The 18,333-nt window shown below is 34.0% G+C and overlaps 2 protein-coding genes and 1 long non-coding RNA gene across 4 annotated transcripts; 2 read left to right on the forward strand and 1 right to left on the reverse strand.

The window, feature by feature from the left end:
- Positions 1–1,550: 1,550 nt before the first annotated feature.
- Positions 1,551–4,849, reverse strand: LOC114388271 (4-coumarate--CoA ligase 1-like). The gene is made up of 5 exons (XM_028348685.1): positions 3,820–4,849; positions 3,289–3,487; positions 2,356–2,569; positions 2,172–2,277; positions 1,551–1,918 (listed from the first exon to the last, which is right to left on the reverse strand). The coding sequence occupies exons 1-5, from the start codon at positions 4,795–4,797 to the stop codon at positions 1,799–1,801; spliced, it is 1,617 nt and encodes a 538-aa protein (XP_028204486.1). The 5' UTR covers positions 4,798–4,849; the 3' UTR covers positions 1,551–1,798.
- A 1,453-nt stretch (positions 4,850–6,302) lies between these two features.
- LOC114386957 (probable pectinesterase 56) lies at positions 6,303–9,316 on the forward strand. 2 transcript variants are annotated; one of them, XM_028347036.1, is made up of 2 exons: positions 6,303–6,692; positions 8,343–9,316. In XM_028347036.1, exons 1-2 carry the CDS (start codon positions 6,413–6,415, stop codon positions 9,044–9,046), a joined length of 984 nt encoding a protein of 327 aa, XP_028202837.1. In that variant the 5' UTR covers positions 6,303–6,412; the 3' UTR covers positions 9,047–9,316. The 2 variants fall into 2 exon arrangements, with proteins under 2 accessions (XP_028202837.1, XP_028202838.1); XM_028347037.1 differs by having other exon boundaries at positions 6,305–6,692; positions 8,361–9,316.
- A 7,605-nt stretch (positions 9,317–16,921) lies between these two features.
- On the forward strand, positions 16,922–18,269 carry LOC114387202. Its single transcript, XR_003661269.1, has 2 exons — positions 16,922–17,196; positions 17,407–18,269. It is a non-coding gene; the product is annotated as an uncharacterized LOC114387202 (long non-coding RNA).
- Positions 18,270–18,333: the final 64 nt, after the last annotated feature.

Genomic DNA, 18,333 nt, shown 5'->3' on the forward strand with positions numbered 1-18,333 from the left:
GGAGATCAAGGTTTTTCTAAGGAATCGTTAATGCAAATTCCCTATCGTTAGGAAATATAAGGAGAAGGGAGAGAAAGAATTTTTTTTGTCTAGTAAGAAAAACACAGAAAATAGGAGAGAAAACTCCTAACATTTAGTAAGAATTTGTCATAATTGACTTAGACCATCCTATCCCTCCTAACAAGTTGATGCTGGGTTGGCGTGTAAAGGACTTTTTTAGTGATGTTGGCAATTGGAATTGGGATATTACGGCTATAGTTACCCCCCTTGTGGTGTCTCTCCCTCTCCTTTGCATGGTGAGGACGTTACTGTGGCCTAATAAAGTTACTTAAAAGGTTTTTATTCTCTTCAAGGATGTAAATTGGGATCACATTTGGAAAATTGATGGATTTGAGAGTGTTAGGCGTTTCTGCAGGTTAGATACGAGAGGTAATGCATATTAATAAAAAGAAAAATGAAAACCATGATCAAAAGCCCATTATCGTGTGCACGAGTTTAACCTGACCTGACCAAATGTTTCATTTCCATTGAAACTGTTGCAGCTTAAAGAAGTAACTACAAAGCACTCATGTTGAGGACTTCTATAGGCCTTTGCCATAGCCCTTTGTCCTTGTGACTTGTATAGATGCTCAAAACACTCAACCATGCTAAAAATATTTTTTTCAAAATAACTTATCCCACATAATATAGTTGCATAAATGCAACAACGTTTCTTAAAAAAAAATGCAACAATAGAATAAGATTGCATTTAGTCTAAATCAATGTTTGGATTAATGATTGAGAATGAAATGAAATGGACATTAGGGATATAATGAGATGGAATGGATTAAAAATGTTATTTCATTATTGGGATATTTAATAATGAGATAGAACAAAAATTTCATTCTATTGTTTGAAAAAAAGACAAATTTGAATGGGTTATAACTTTTCAATCCTATATTGTATTTGTTATAAATGTATTATCTTTAGAGAGTAAAATTTGCACAAATAAAAGTCATTTTATAATCTAAAAGTTTTGTTGAATCAAGTGCACCCCAAATTGGAGGGAGAGAAAATTGGGATTAAGCAATGAAATAGACCCTCTTCCATCTTCCATTATGCTTTATTCTTATTTTTACAAATCAAACAATAGAATAACTTTTAATTTTACTCCATCTCTTTTCCATTTCATCATATGCCACAAATCCAACATAGCCTAAGTAAAGTGCAAGTGCATGGATAATTAAATCTATCGAAAATTAATAGGTCTGCCATGGTCGAATATTTATAAATATAGATAAGATATAGAATTATAAATAAAATATATTGATGAAATTATTAATTGATAACAATTATTTTGTTAATAATAAAAATATAAAAGATAAGTTTATTTAATTTTTGTAACTGTAAAATTAATTAAATTTGTAAATGTCTCATAAAAATTCAACCTTAATGAAATAATATAAATAACGAACAAAATGACAATTAGGTTTATCACTTCAATTGGCAAAAGGAATTTTTTTTCAACCTGACGGTCAATTTTGCTATCTCAATCACAATAGATTAAACAATGCAATTAAATATATTTTTATAAATAAAAATATAATTTGATGAAGGTGAAAGTCCTTGACAGATTGAATATTTTCCATGCAAGAAAATCACACTCGTAATTAGTTATACATGGTTGTTACGTACGAGAAAATACGTAAAAGCTAGCGATGAAGCAACAGCGCCTCTTCCTTTTCTGCTGAAGCTTGAGCGGGCATCGTATAATATCTATATGATGATATGATGGGTGAAGGGTGGGTCTGCTTTAATTTCATGTTGGAACAGTTGCTGTTAGCTTTGCTCTTAGATCCTTGCGCAAGATTTTGCCTGACGGTGACTTGGGAATTGCATCAATGAAGAATACTCGGTTTATTCTTTTGTAAAACACCACCTGCACAATTCCACAACTCATTACATTGCTAAATTTGTGCTTGTGGCTAAAAAACACATTTATGTCTGAAAGTCACCGTGACATTTAATTAAATTAGGTGGGTCAGTTATAAGAAAATTTGAGAAATTATAGGAATGAGTTTACTTTTAAAAAGAATAAATAATAATATATTTGATCATATGAAAATAAATAACAAAGTAATTAATTATAACGTGTGTTATATATAGTGAATATATGGAGGGGGGGAAATAACCTGTTTGGAGATAAACTGCTTAATTTCATCCTGGGTTGTGTCGGTATAACCATTTGATATGACCACAAATGCAACAGGTACCTCTCCCGCGGCTTCATCCTTCATTCTGAAATTTTGAAGTTTAATTAATTAAAGAGATAATGGGAGATAGTATTTAATTAATTTGGGAGGATGGAAGACTTACGGAACAACAGCAGCATCAGAGATCTTAGGATGAGTGAGAAGAAGGGCTTCAAGTTCAGCTGGAGCCACTTGAAATCCTTTGTATTTGATTAATTCCTTGAGCCTGTCAACGATGAATAACTCATCGTCATCGTCGATGTAACCGATGTCACCTGTGTGCAACCAACCATCTTTGTCTATGGTTCTCTCTGTAGCCTCTCCATCATTTAGATAACCTGATTGGAATTGGTTACTCTTCATCAATTTCTATTTATTATAATCATAAGGACAATTTTTAAAATATATTCATTACTCTCAACTTTAGCCGTGCAAGTAATGTTTTCATAAAAACAGAACCGCACCGCACATGAACCTTAATCAATGCTGGCAAGTTGAGCCCCAAGTCCAAGTCCAACTACACGCTTTCAATATTTCCAGCAATGCATGAACCAATGGCACAACACCATAGGCCAGCTTTTGAAAGGAACCTCATTATGCATTCTTTGGATGGTAGCCTTTTTTTCTCATATTATCACCAAACACAGTAATTGATTAATATCTATTTGATGTCCTATATTTTTTTTTTATATAAATATTATATAACTTTTTTTTTAATAAAGTCATTTTCTCTCTCTCACCCCCTAGCTTCCCCCAAAATCGCACTCCTAAACATATCATCCCATAATGTATTTTTGAGTATTAAAGGAGATGGAAAAAAATGGGAAGTTGGATGATTTTTAAGGAGATAAAGTGGTATTTCCCCTCTGTTTTTTTTCCATAAATAATGTCTTTAAATTGAGAAAAATAAGTAATTAATTTTTAATTAAAATAACTATCACATTATATTTACTCTAAAACATATGTTATAAAATGGAAAAACATAACATTTTCTTTCTCAATGAGAGATTAGTGTCTTACACCCTAAAAAGAACAGAACAGAAGACAAGGTAGGTACCTTTCATAATCTGGTCGCCTCGTATGCAAATTTCGCCGGAGTGGTTTCTGGGTAAAGAATGACCGGTTTCAGGATCGACAATCTTCAACTCTGCATTTCTTACAACGGTTCCACATGCACCTGGTTTTACGTCTATCGGTTCTCTAGCAAAAGCTAAAGACATTGTTAGCACAGGCCCTGCCTCAGTCATTCCGTATCCCTGTATTTATTTATCAAATTAATTCCATACATATACTAATACTAGTAATCCATATAAGATGTCAACATCTAGTACCGTGAGGGAACATGAATATTGAATATAATGATAAAACTGGCCAATATATACTATAAGGAAGCAACTTGTCATAATAAATATGCACAATCACTAAACTATATAAATAAAAAAGAAAAAAGGTTATTTAAAACTAGACAAATAAAATGGAAGAATTTACACAAGTGCATACATAGTTATTGATCCAGAGTTGAGAAAGTATACATTTATTAGAAGAATTGGGAGGTGGGAGAGGAAAAAGAAGGTGAAGGTAGGGGTACCTGGCCAAGTTTGGCGTTGGGGAATTTAGCTCTGAGAGTGTCTTCGAGTTCCTTACCGAGAGGGGCTCCCCCGGACTTGAAGACTCTGATGGAAGACAGGTCGTACTTGTGGAGATCGGGTGATTTGGAGATGGCGAGAGCAATGGGAGGGACGACAGGGGCAATAGTGACTTTGTGCTTGTGAATGAGAGCAAGCAAGGAGTTAATATCGAACTTGGGCATGAGGAGAATGGTAGCCTTGGCACGCAAGCCACAGAGAAGAACGGAGTTGAGAGAGTAAATGTGAAAGAGGGGAAGCACGCAGAGGATGGTGTCGTGGCAGTGGTAATAGAGGTTGGGATTATCACCGTCAACCTGCTGAGCAATGCTGGTCACCAACCCCTTGTGGCTCAGCATCACTCCCTTGGGAAGACCAGTTGTTCCCGAAGAATAAGGCAATGCAACCACGTCATCGGGCTTGATATCAACATCAGCGTCACCATTATCCTCACACAGCTGTGAGAAATGGAGATGCTGGGGGGGACAAGAGTCGACGAATACGAGCTTGATGTGGCGGAGGTCCTTGACTTTGTCGTAGTAAGAGGCCTGGGTGATGAGGAGCTTGGCATTGGAGGCATGGGCTTGCTTTGCAATCTCGGCGGGGGTGAAGAAAGGGTTGGCAGCAGTGGCCATGGCACCGCGGTGGGATGCGCCAAGAAACGAGAAGACGAATTCGGGGCAATTGGGGAGGAGGATCATGATGACCTGGCCCTGTTCCACGCCCTCTTTCTTCAGCCCCCGCGCCACCTTTCTGGCGGTGCTTTCCACCTCCTCGTAGCTGTAGACGTCTCCCGTGGGGGCATTGATCAAGCAGGGGCGTGCACCGTACTCTGGCAAATTCTCGAAGCAGTATGTGTGGAGGGGAAGGTGTTTGGGGATGTAGATATCCGGAAGCTTCGACCTGAATATCAATTCCCTCCTTCTTTCAACAACTGCCATGCTCCTCTCTCACTTACTTTCTTTCTGTGCCATGCTCCTTCATTTTTATTTGTATTATTATAAATAAGGGGTTGGTTGGTTAAGGGCGCAATGGTGACGATGGTTACAGGGTAGGGGCAGAGATGGAAAAACAAAAATGGTTTGAGACTTGAGTTAGGAGTTAGGAGTTGGGGTTGGTGAGACTTGTTTCTTTCTTTCGGCTTTTGGTGCTTATCCTTAATGCCTGCCAAAGGGGGTGGGGTCAATCCAACCCTTTTTTCTTTCTCTTAACAACACTTTTTTACCAACCGCTCTGGACCTCTCCTTCACCTACCACACTCACCATAGCCACGCCATTAATAAATATATCATTCATGGACCTTCCTCTTCTTTCTTCTCCTGCCCCAATATCGCATTCTGCAACATACTAGTCCACTCATATTCGTCTCAAACTTTCACGTCACCCACTCTCTATTCTCTTCCCATCTCACCTGCTTGCTTCTCTCTTGCGTAATAATTGGATTTCCACCAAAGCCACAAATTTTGTATCCTAACAATGGTTTTTACATTTTGGAATTTCAAAACCCTAAGGAAGAGTAGCATCAAAACCAAGTTTCATAGGAGGGGGAAGCTACAATCTAATTTATAGAATGAATCATTTACGTGAGATATGCACCAAATGTCATCAACACTAGTTAGTAATTAACGTCTTCACGTACCAAGGACGAGTTATTTTTGTTAATACATTGTAACGAACAACGCTAATTAATAATATTCAATGTTTGCAATGAACAAGTTGATGAAACATATATATGACACGGTGCTTTTTTTTTTTTTGAGGGAAGATAAATTTCTTAATTCTATATAAAAAAATCTTAATAAACAATAATTAATAAGTAAGATTTTGTGTTCGATAAACATCTCAGTAAAATTAAAATTGTGACGGACGGCTCACCAAGTGTAACGTGGAAAATGCCTTAAATGTACGTAGTAAACTTTTATTGATGCTAACTGCAGACTCGAGAATTCAATAAGTATAAATTAGAATCACCATATAATTGTACAGGTTACCCACGAGAAAATGAGCTGGTAGGGATATTATTAGTATGTTTTAAACGCAAGTAAATATTATCTATCATCATTAGTTGTTATAAATTATTTGGTATTTATATTCAATTCCTGCAAATAATTTTTATTTTATTTTTTCACAGATATATATTTCTTATAAAAAATAATTTTACTCAGAAACACAATTAAAATACTTTTCTAAATAAAAAAAGAGCCATAATTTATTACTTTACGGATGCATGGTTAACTCTTCCTAATTAGTTATGCACCAAATCCATTTTCTTTCTTTTTTTGGTCAACCAACCCTCGTTAGTTGTAAGAGATAAATTGGGAGGATACATGGCATCCCTCGATGCAATTATTATTTTTAATCACCACGAAATTCATGCCACACTTTTCATTTTTTTTTTATCGGTGTTCTTTTCATTTATATATGCTGGTGGAGTGTACACAAGTCAACGTGGTGGTTTCTACCGAACCGCTGCCCCATATATATATATAGAAACACATACAGAAACGGGATTATCGAAGAAAATATTGGTAGCAGCTGCTGCATGCTTTGATTATCATGGACTCAACAACTGCAGTGTTGCTGATATTTGTTTCAGTTCTAGTGTGCTGCCACAGTACTGTTATCGTATCCAAGGATGGGAGTGGAAATTATACAACGGTGAGTGAAGCCATTATGAAAGCTCCGGACATGAGTGATAAGCCTTACACCATTCACGTTCGAGCCGGTACTTATGAAGAGTACGTAACCATTCCTGCTAAAAAGACTAATATTAAGCTCGTTGGAGATGGACCTCACCTCACCAAATTAGTTGGCTACCAAAATGGTTCCACCATAGGTACGTACTTACGCACGCTTGCTTGATATATGTATGCTCCACCTCTCTTTTCTTTTCATTAATTTTATTAATTCTTCTTCTTAATTAATTATTCATCCCCATCTTATATCTGCTAGCTGCTTAATTTTTATTATAATTGATTTCTTAATAAACATCAATAGTACGAATGCACGGACGCGCGGATCTAGTCACCATTACGTACCTTTCTTTTCCACTTGTATTTAACGGCGCAAGTAATTGGGTATAAAGTATAGATAAAGACACAAACATGCTTTTTTTTTTTTGTGCGCGCGCTAACTCTAAATTAAAATGCACATGCAATTCGCAGTAAAAGCAAAACTATCTATACCATTTTCAGTTTTTTTTTTAGCTCTTCTCACTAGAGTACGTTGTGCATGCATGCGAATGAAAGATTTGTCAATACTAGCTACTAGTACCGAACAAGTTACCCATTGAGTTTTTGCGTACTTGCGATTTGATCGAGATCGAATCAGAGAAGGGGAATTGAGGAGTAACTAAACCAAGTATTTTATGGCAACAAATAGTCAAATTTGCGTGAAGTTATCAAATTTTTATTATATATAATTGATGCTTCAATTCAGTAAGATTTAGTAGTATTAATTAATTTTCTTCTTTCACGTTCCCATAATATATAACACGAACATCTTTCTTGCATTGATAATTATATTTGAAGGCATAATATTAACAAGTTAAAGGCAGATGCCAATGTGAGAGTAGATTACAGCTATGTACCAGTAGTAGTATTCAAGAAGGGCAGATCGATATTTGGTGAATTTATTAATTAGATTACTGACTCCAAACTCCAAAGTGTAGAAAACAAGTGCCAACGCCCAACAACGATCTTAGACGTACTAGTATTACTTACTAATTAACCTAACAATATATTTTATTATTTTTATATGGGTATTTGGCAAACTACCACAAGGATAAATTTAACCTAATTGGTCGTCGTTGGTGTGAATGTTCCAGATGCTTGAAGTTGGTTGCTGACTTGCTGTGCATTATTGAGAGTCGAATTCTACATCATGTAATGAGCATATATAATTTGCCAATAAAAAAACAACCTAATTTGAGTGTTAAGACTTTTTACTTTCCTTATGGTCAACATAATAACGTCATTGTTAAAAGTTCCGCTCAATATTTTGTTTCACGAGAAGACAATTTTTTATTTGAGGGGCTGAAAAAGATGGACATTTATAATTTGTTGGCTTCAAATCGATTCAATCATTCTAATTAAGTTTTATTATCAGTAAAAATCGATTCAATAAATCCCATGCAAATATCAATACGAATCGAATAAAATTGCCAGTAATCCTATGTGTCTGTAATTTCATTTTCATTATTGGGCGGAGGAGAAGTTTTTGTTGTTGTTGTTGTTGTTTGAAGGAAACACCACATTTTTAAGCGTTCAAGTATGTATTAGTGGAAATGGTAACTGAGTTATAGATATCGTGTTTGGTGGTTTTGGCAAGAAGAACAGCTGTCAATAGTTTAGATTCATATATATTACATATTTCATGAGTTTGAATTAAATAAAAAATGAGTATAAGATATAGTACAGTAGATATATATAATAAGGTAAGCGTAAGGTAGTTCAAAGAGGTGATGGATTATGAATTAAAATGAAAGGTAGGGTGTTGATTTCAGACGTACGAGGAGATGGGTTCATGGCAGAAAAGATGGGATTTGAGAACTGGGCAGGGCTGAAGGCAAGCGCGGCGGTGGCGGTTAGGAATGAGGCAAAGAAGAGTGTATTCTTCGAATGCTCAATCCAAGGAGTCCAAGACACACTTTGGGCGGTTTCGGGGAGTCAGTTCTACAAAAACTGCGACATCTACGGCACGGTGGACTTCATATACGGCAACGCAGCGGCAGTGTTCCAGGACTGCATGCTGTACGCGCGATACAGCGAGTACGTGACCTTCACCGCACAGTCGCGAGAGGATCCAAAGGAGAAGACTGGCTTCAGTTTCCAAAGATGCAAATTCACAATGTCCCCACAGGACTCGGCTAGAAAATCGAAGGTGCTTCGTGCAACGCTGGGGCGTCCTTTGAGAGCCTATTCCACAGTGGCCATTTTCCACTCTTACATCGACTCCATGCTCGATCCTAAAGGTTGGGAGCCCATGCCCCACCAGCCCACTGACAAAGTCACTTACATCGAGTTTCATAATTTTGGGCCGGGCTCCAAAACTGACCATAGGGTTGACTGGCCTGGTGTTAAGGTCCTTTCCCGCCCTACCCCATCCGCCCATTATTTCACTGCTTCCTATCTCTTGGATGCTGACTCTTGGATTCCCTCCACTGGCGTTCCCTTCGACAATCTACTCTAGTCTCTCCTGTTATCTTTATCTCACTTCTAATCTCTTCAATTATGACTATAATTTGTATTGAATTCTAAATGGTCTCCTTTTCTCTTCTAGTATTACTTTACGCTACTACTACTATTGAAAAGGTGCGCCAGGACAAATTATATAAAAAAGAGGGGGTAGGAAGGTATTCTCTCTTTTAATTTGTGACTCTTGAATGTGGTTTGCTCTGCACTACAGAAATTATTCACTCATTATATCTCACAGATTTTGTGTGGGAATTAACTTGCTTCATGACCAACTCCTTATTAGCAAATAATTATATTCTTAAAATCCTATTGAAAATTGTGTATGTTTCTATCACCTTGCATTTTAATATTATTTAAGTATATCACTAAGGGAATATGTTTCCGTGGAACACGAGTAAGACTAATGCAACTATCTACAGTAAATTGCAATAAATACCAATGTTTAACATGGCTGATGTTTCAACTTTCAACAATGATAATTGTGGTGGATTGATGATATTGGAGGTGTTGGAAATTTTGGAAACAAACTTCTCAAAAGACGAAAGGACCAAGCCTTCCAGTATTTATTCCTCCAGAGGTAAATTAATCGGCCCTTTTTCCTTGTTTCTACACTTATTCTGTGTCCCGTTACGGTCCACTAACTGATGGGAATTGGCTGTTGATCAAATTAGTATCGATGAAATATTACTTGAGAGCTCATTTATCAGTTAAAAATTATTGGCGAATATGAGCCAAAAGGCCCAAAACAAATTAGGGTTGTGGATTTTCTATTCTAGTGCAATTCAAATTGACTTGCCTGATTTATTCTAGCATTAAATGAAATGTTATTTTATTAAAAAAAAAATAGAAATTTGAACAATAATTGGTTTTGACAAAGCATATTCTATGTTTGTAGTTTGCCACCAAGTAGATAGAAGATAAAAAAATTCTAGTCTGTTTATATATATAGTTGAGTTGAATTGAATTCTTCAAGCGGACTTCAGAAGTTCAAAAATCAAAATATAAAAATTTAAAGGATACTGGCATGTCCCCAAGGATTTCCATCCATGATGTTTGATACGAGATATTTTTATTGTTAGTATCTCTCTTGCACATGATGAGATCTTTCACTATTAGTAATTTTTCAGTGACACTGTAATATTGACTGGTCAATTCTTTTTCCGCCCAAGTTGCCCAACGTTTGGGCATCCTCTGCGAGAAATTAGTCTCTAGAAAAGTTGGTAATGTTTGAGGAAATATACATAAATGACCTGTTTGACTGTCTTGTCTTGTTTCTTTCGTTAATTTCTTTTTATCCCTTTTTTTATTTTCTTGTTTTCCTTTTAACATGTTGATTTGGTTTATGTGAAAAGAATGCAAATGAAGTTGATACTGCTTTTGTATTTGGTTGGATAGCAAACGGTGGATGCTTTACCTGAATCGGGTTATACTCTAATCAAAGAACAACAGTTGATAATGGAAACTGAACTTTCAAAGGAATACATGAAGAACATAGATGACTAATACAAAGAATGTTGCCGTGGGGCAAGTCCTCAGGAATCCTTGTAAAGTTGCTATCGTGGATACGGTCAACTTTTTAGCAATTTCCCAGTTTTTATAACAATCGTTATTTATCATGATGTAACCCATTTTTAAGATAAGGATATGCATTAAATGTTATCCAAAAACAGTGCAATGTTTAATCTTAAATTGCTGAACCGCTTGTTCGTGTATCATTGTATTCTTATAGTACCGTTAGTTCAAAGGTGATGTAATTATTCTTATAATTTAATCTGCTGGTGCTTTATAGTATTCAAATCCAAGTATTAGTATAGGAAACAAACAACAAAAGACCGTCAATATCAAATAAGTAACAGAATTGGCAACGAAGTTACCTGGAATAGTCAACCCGACCGACATCCTGGATGATTCATTCAAGTCTTGAATATGCTGTTGTTTGCACAAATAATTAATAAATTCTGATTGATTTTCTTTATCCTGTGATTTCTTAGAAGTTTTGTTTCTGACTTGCTATCCTGACTCTGTATTTTATCTAAATTGCACCGTGGAACAATGAGTTAATAATATATAAGTCTAATTCCCCCCAAGCTAAAGAAAATCTGCGTTTTGTTGAAAGGAGAGCGAAACGATAGCCAAATCTCCCAATTTCTCTACAATTATTTTTTAAGTATCCTTACAAAGTTGCATTTACAAAATTCAATTGTCATAAAACATGTTATCCTTTTAGCGAGCTGAAACTTCGTGGGTAATTATTTGATTAGTGTAAATGACGCAATGATATTAACAGAAGAGTCAAACTTAGTTGCCACCTTTATATCACATAACCAACCACCTCAGCCTATAATCACTTCATGGCACCAGAGAGGAGACATTTCAAGGCTAGAATCATTTTGTATTTGAACCACGGTTTGACCATAGGCGATGTTGGTCCTGTCTCCATATAAATTAAGCGCTTCAAAGTTCAAGAAACACAACATAAATCAACAACCCCACCAAGAATATCATTGCATTCGTGGGCACAAAAGCACTTTCTCGGCCACCGCAGAATGAGAATATATGCAAATCTCTAGATGGTTTGGATTTTGAGCTTTTTGGTGATAATAATTCTTGGCTATTTCTGTTTTGAAATCTAACTTTGGTACATAATTGAATAGAATGGAGAGAAATTGACAAGACTAAACATAGTGCTCTTTGGCAACGAGACCTATAGTTGTAGATAATAATATAATGTTGAAACAGAGGATGCCACTTCCTCTGTTTGTGGTGCATATAAGAGTCTTGACCTTGAACACTTAACCAGTGAGAAAAGATAATCACTTCGAAAGTAGTATATATTAAACAGAGGATGATTGCCAACGTGTCCTGGATTCCTAATCCAAGGCCATCCTTCTATCTTAAGTATTTTGTGCTGATGGCATGTGAATGTTACATTTTATCTCGGAACAATCCAAATAGTCCACTCTTTTATCGGAATCCGATGCTCTGTTAACTTGGAAAGTTGGCTACTTTTTAGTGATGGATTAAAAGCACCCAAAAGAATCAGTGATCTTGGGTGGATAGTGGAGTGAAGTGGAATATACGTATTAGTTAGTTGATCTACACTATTCTAAAACAAGAAGGACAAGCACTAATGTTTGCTCTTATCTTTTGTGATTGGCTTCGGCGAAAAGAAAAGAGGGTGTGCGATAAAGAAGAATAAACGAATGTCAGATTTATATGGTAGGATTTGAGATTAAAGAAGCCTGATGTGTAACTGACTTTTGTGTGTGGATGCCACAACATGATGTGTACATACATACATACATTCAAGGCAACAAAATTGGGTTGGGTTGAATAATGCCCTTTTCCATTGTGGTTGAGTTCCTTTTTGTATCCACAGTGGAATTATTCGACCCCAGAATAATCTCAATGCCGAAAAGCATATGCATCAAACCTCATCCTCAGCTTCTCTATGTGCAACAACTTAAATGCCAATTATTAATAGAATTTTATTTTTATGTATTTTTCGTGTAAAAAAAGTTTTCACTCGCACCCCATCCTTTCACTGTCTCACGTTTTCATTTTATAAAGTTGTAATTTCGTCGTTCTCCCATTTATCTTTAACAATAGTGTGTGTACGTAATGGGTTTAATTACGAGTACTATGGTTAGGTATCCAAAAAATACAGAAACACTAAAATTCCTATCTGTTTGAGTATGAATCTATGATGGGATTTTTTTTTATAAAAAAAAAAGGTATGTATGAAGGTAAATATTGTAATATAATATCCGTATGAATGGAGATAAATACTGTAATATATATAGTATCCTACTTCTGTAGTGCTCGCACATTCGGATGGATCTCCGCATTATTCTTTGTCCTAATTATGATTATGATGCGCTTGCTACAATGGGTTTTTTTTTTTTATCAACTTTAATCATTAGAAAGTGAACAGAGGTGGTTATTGTAATTAACTCTAACTCCATTTCTTGAACGCATGTACCCATAACCATTTTGTTTCTCTCAAGTTAACCCAAAAAATCTTACTATTAACAAGTATTAAGGACATCAATTACAAAATTAATAATGGAAAATTATATTAAAAATACCGATAAAATTGTGCTAAAAACACTGTAAGAGTGTGTTGATAATATTAAAATAATAGGAGTATAAACAGTAGTAGTAAGAAACCTGAAAACTACGATAAATATATCTGATGAATATGATAACAATCATTAAAATTATTGACTTGTAACCCATGATTTGTTAGGATTTACAGTATTAGGTGCAGAGATACTTGGAAACCTGAAAACTACGATAAAAGTGATTCACACTCACCAACCTTGAATTATTCCTCTCCACCACAACTTATTACCCTTTCTTTCACACAGTTGAAGTTGACACATTCAACACACATACGCCTAATCCGAATTAAATAAGACTCCTCACTCCTCAGTATCACCTAATGCTTTTCAACTAGCTAGGTCCATTTAGAAAATCAAATTAATAACCTTTTTTCCTATTACAGAATTATTATTGGCCAAAACCTCTATGATATATATAGACTTTCCAATACAATCTACTATATCCTAATCTGACATCTTTCACATTACGTAATTTGCTCAAAGTCATTTGTTATCACCAAAAACAGATTCAATAATATGACGCACAAACATCAATCCATACCTACGTTTAACGAAAAAAACAACCCAATTTCTTTAAATTCTCAAATCCAATGGATTGAAATGTGCTCTCCGTTATTTAAAAAAAAAAAAAAATGGGGTCCATGTTTGGACTTAAGGAGAACCGCAGAATTGGTCAATTTTGATAAATAAAAAATAATAATTTAAAACCGATATTTTTTTGATTGAAAATGCACCCGTTACTCGTTAGATTCAGAAGACCAAACGTGTCCAGATGTCTTGAAATAACTAATAGAGTACTGACATATTTCATGTCACAGAACCAACTACTGTTGCTGTTGAACCTTCTTTGATTACCGACACCATTTTTCCATGCTGAACCATTGTTTTTCAAAATATATATAATAAAATATTAGTCGTTTTAAAATAAAAAATATTTTATTCATTATTTGAAAAAATAATAATTTTAGATTACATTATAATTTTCTCCTTTAATTACTAATTCTCGATTTTGATCCTCCTTCTTCTCACCATTTTATTAGTATTCAGATTATAAAAAATTCATACTTTATTTTCAATTGTCATTTTTGCATATGTTTACTTATTTATTTTTATATATTTTGATTACTAAATTATTTATTCATTGTTAAATATTAATTTACACCTCATCTTAATATTATCAAATTATTAGTCAACCATTAAGTTAAATGGTCAATGTATGTAAAATTATGGATAAAAAATAAAAAAAGACTAAAATTAGAAGTAACTCATATTTTTATGACGATGACTAGCCTGAAAAGGTTAAATATGGTCTACTATGGTCAAGCATTTAATTGTCTATAGATTTTTTTTATGATTTAAATAAATTTGTGATTCTTATAATTTAGTATTTTTTTTTATTTTTTGTTGTTGTAAAGAAATAATTTTAATTCAGGTATAGTATGTTTGTTTGTTTTTTTGTAATTTAAATAATTTAGATAATATTTTTTTCATAGTTTAAAGTATTATCTTAATCATTTTAACACAAAAAATAAAACAAAGAGAATTAAAACTAACAAAATTTGTTTGAAAAGATGAAAAACAAGGAAAAACACTAAATCATAAGTTTTAAAAAAGTATTTAAGCTTTTTTAATTTAATATTCAATGATGAAAATGAATCATTTGTTAATAATTAGATAACATCTTCACCGAGCCTGATCTTAATCGAAAGGTGGCAGCGCAGACACCCATGACCCTCACACGTCCACCTTCACATCATGAACCCCCCTATATATCTTTGATGATGTGTGCCTCCCACGAGCCCTAATTAATGATTACTTGTTTAGCACCAGTGTGCTTGTCCTCTCTTTGAATCTGCACATGCGTCTACCACTCTTCCATGCGCAAGAACCTCAACTGCATGTATGCACAAATGATAAAGAAATTAAAGAGGCAAGGATGAATGTTCATTGTGGTTGACTACGATAGTTGTTTTAAGTGGCTAAGTCACGACGGGATAGTGGATTCAGTGTCTTCAATGGTGTGGAGGATGACATTCGTTACATGGTTCTCTGGGTATGGTCGTTTTGGAGCCACAGGTAGGTTGTGCCTATCATTGACGCTTCTATGAGCGATCCTCCCCTGGAGAACTCAAAGAACCCTACACGTTTGAATGTTATTTCTTTTATAGAAATAAATGCCATTTTTTTAAAAAAATAAAATAAAATCGACCAACTTGTTATAATTGGTCAAATTAAAATCATTAATCCATCGTAAACCATTTATCTAACTAGTCAACCCTTGTGTTTTCCTATTTTAATTTATTCCATGAAATTACAAAAGGAAAAATACTAATAAATTAAGTAAGAGGTTAACTTGGCAATGTATTTTTTTTTTAAGTATAGTGTGCTGAGTTAAAGAACCGTGATAAGTATTTGTGGCATATTATGAGTCAGTTTATTTTAATTTTAAATTAAATATTTTTTATATAAATGTTTTTTTTAAGAAATAGATAAAAAAATTTATAATTTTAAAGCAGACATATTTTAAATAAACAAAAATAATAAAAACTATTTATTTTATTAAAATAAATACTTATTACAATAAATAAATTTAAACAAATTAATTTTGCATGCAATTTAGAATAAAGTGAATATATACCCACAGGAAGTATTAGTACATAAGTTTTCTAAAATGAAATTGTGACCCCCGTTTTATTATTTGTCTAAGTGATGTAAAAATATTAAATATATTTTAGGTTTAATTATTTTTTTTTGTTTTTATTTTAATTAAATCGTATGTAGATTTACTTTCAATTTTCTTTATGTTAGTTTTTTTTATCACTGTAATAATGATGGTGTGAAGTGGAATATTCAGTAACTTTGTTTATTATTAATCTTTTCTAAAAAATTCGGTTAACCAACTTAATGAAATATTTTCTCTCGAATACTTTTTTATATTTAAAATCTACAAAATATTTAAATGATATAATAAAAAATTAATGTCTACACAATAATAGGATAAAACAATTTTATATTTTCTTTCAGTTATAAATTTTTATTTGAATTACTTTATCATAATTACTTTAAAAATTAATAATTTTATCATAACGTGAGTTTGTGATAGGATGATCATGTAAAACTTTTGATATGTGTATAATCATTCGCCGCTTATAATAATTGGCATATTTTAAGTAAAAGAAGGTGATGAGAAACAAAAATTTATATAAAATATAGATAGATAGTTAACTAAAAAAAAACAAGTAAAAGAAACAAAAATGGTAGATACTTTAAAAAAAAAGTTAAATTTGAAATGAATTAAAAAGAAATAGGTAAAATTGTAAATTTGGTCTCTCTATTTGTTCCAAATTTGTAATTTTGGTCCCCTATAATTTAATTCATGAATTTAATCTTTCATTCTTTTACAATCCTATTTTTTCCTCTTCAATCCTGAAATTAGACATCGATTGATATTTTGCAAGATTGAACAACCCATGTATTATTTTTATTGGACATTAAGCATCACATGTTGAGTATTTATTAAACTTCAACTTCACACATATAATTAATATCAATCTCTAATAAAATCGTGACACAATCAACAGTTCAAGATATCAAGATTAAAAAAACTAAATTCCTTAATTAAATTATAGGGACGAAATTTATAATTTTAGAAAAGAAAAGAAATATGATAAGTAGTTTGTGTTTTATAGAAGGGTGATAACATGAGAGCGTGTTTATTAATAATGATGGCCCCTTGTTGACTGGTGAAGGTGAATAAATAAGATTAAAGGAGTAGGAGTATGAATAATAATTAAAATCAGGTGTCGGTGATCTGAGGAAGGGTGATGAATCATAATAGTAATAGGTCTGGCCGGGTTAAAAAGAATAGCAGCGGGGCCACTTGGGCAGAGGAAGAAGATCAAGAAGACAACAACATCATCACCCTCACCAAACAAGCTTATGGAGATTTGCCGCAACATCATTTTCCCCCTCAGGCGTCTCTGCCTTGCTCTCTCTGCTCGCCTCAAGCCTCGCAAAAACGGTATTCTTTATTTTATTTTCTCCAATTGCTATGCTCTCCCTGCACAGATTCCTTTAGCATCCTTGCCTTCTTTTCTTTCCACTTCATTACTATGCACATACACTTCAGTGGTGCCCCTCTCCTCAAAACAACTTCATAGTCTGTATTTTATAGTGAATTTATAATACAGTATGATACATCTCATAGAGACTACTTTTTTATTTGCCGCAGGAGCTGGACTGCTCAAGCTTCAGGATGATGTACAGACATGCGGATATCAAGATGTACAAGTGATGTGGGAAATGCTACAGAGAACAGAAGGTGAAGTTATAGAAAACCACCATCATAAGCGCAAGCAATTGCCCTTCTGGAGGATCTTTGTATGGTCCAACCATACTGAATCTGCAAATCATGCTTAATGTTAAAACCAGACACAAGTTTTAAGTTTACAAATAAAACCTCTACTGCAACTGGCAAGCCACCCTCCTTTTATCTTTCCATTGCCAGCATCGCTTAGTGAGGCATCATGATTCCTCTCTTCTTCTTGGCTACTAAAACTAAGTACAAGTCATAACAAAATCATCAGGTTTCTCTTTTACAACTGAAACTTTACTACCCTGTCACAGTAGTAGTATATATATATACATATGCCAATAGTTTCAACCCAAGAGCATTTTGGGAATAGCTACTGTTTCTCTAACTGCAAACCAAGTAGGTTTCATGTCTCACTGACATTGAACCAGCGCCTAGTACGCCCGGAAGATTACAATAATTAACACTGGTCACTCTTAGTAACAAGCAGCAGCAGAGTGTTTATTATCTCAAGTTTATTATATTAAGTTTTGTAGAAGTGAGCGCAACGCATTATAATCTAAAATTTATCCACGCTCAGACCACAACTGTGTTTAACAAAAGAAAGACGCATCCAAGTACATCAATCATAGTATGATATACGTGAATTTCTATTTCAAGAGTCCAAGATCACGCCTAACCGGTCAAATGTAATGGAAGCAGTACATCAGATTGTTCCAATAATTGTATACCAATTCTAAAAGATTTGATATTATCACACAACTATATATCATTTTCCCCTTCTTCTCATCATCTTTACCTTCACTTGGATTGAAACTAATGTGGTGGGTTCTAACTACTAACCGT

Source organism: Glycine soja, chromosome 15 (assembly GCF_004193775.1).
Source record: "Glycine soja cultivar W05 chromosome 15, ASM419377v2, whole genome shotgun sequence".
Classification (NCBI taxonomy): Eukaryota; Viridiplantae; Streptophyta; class Magnoliopsida; order Fabales; family Fabaceae; genus Glycine; species Glycine soja.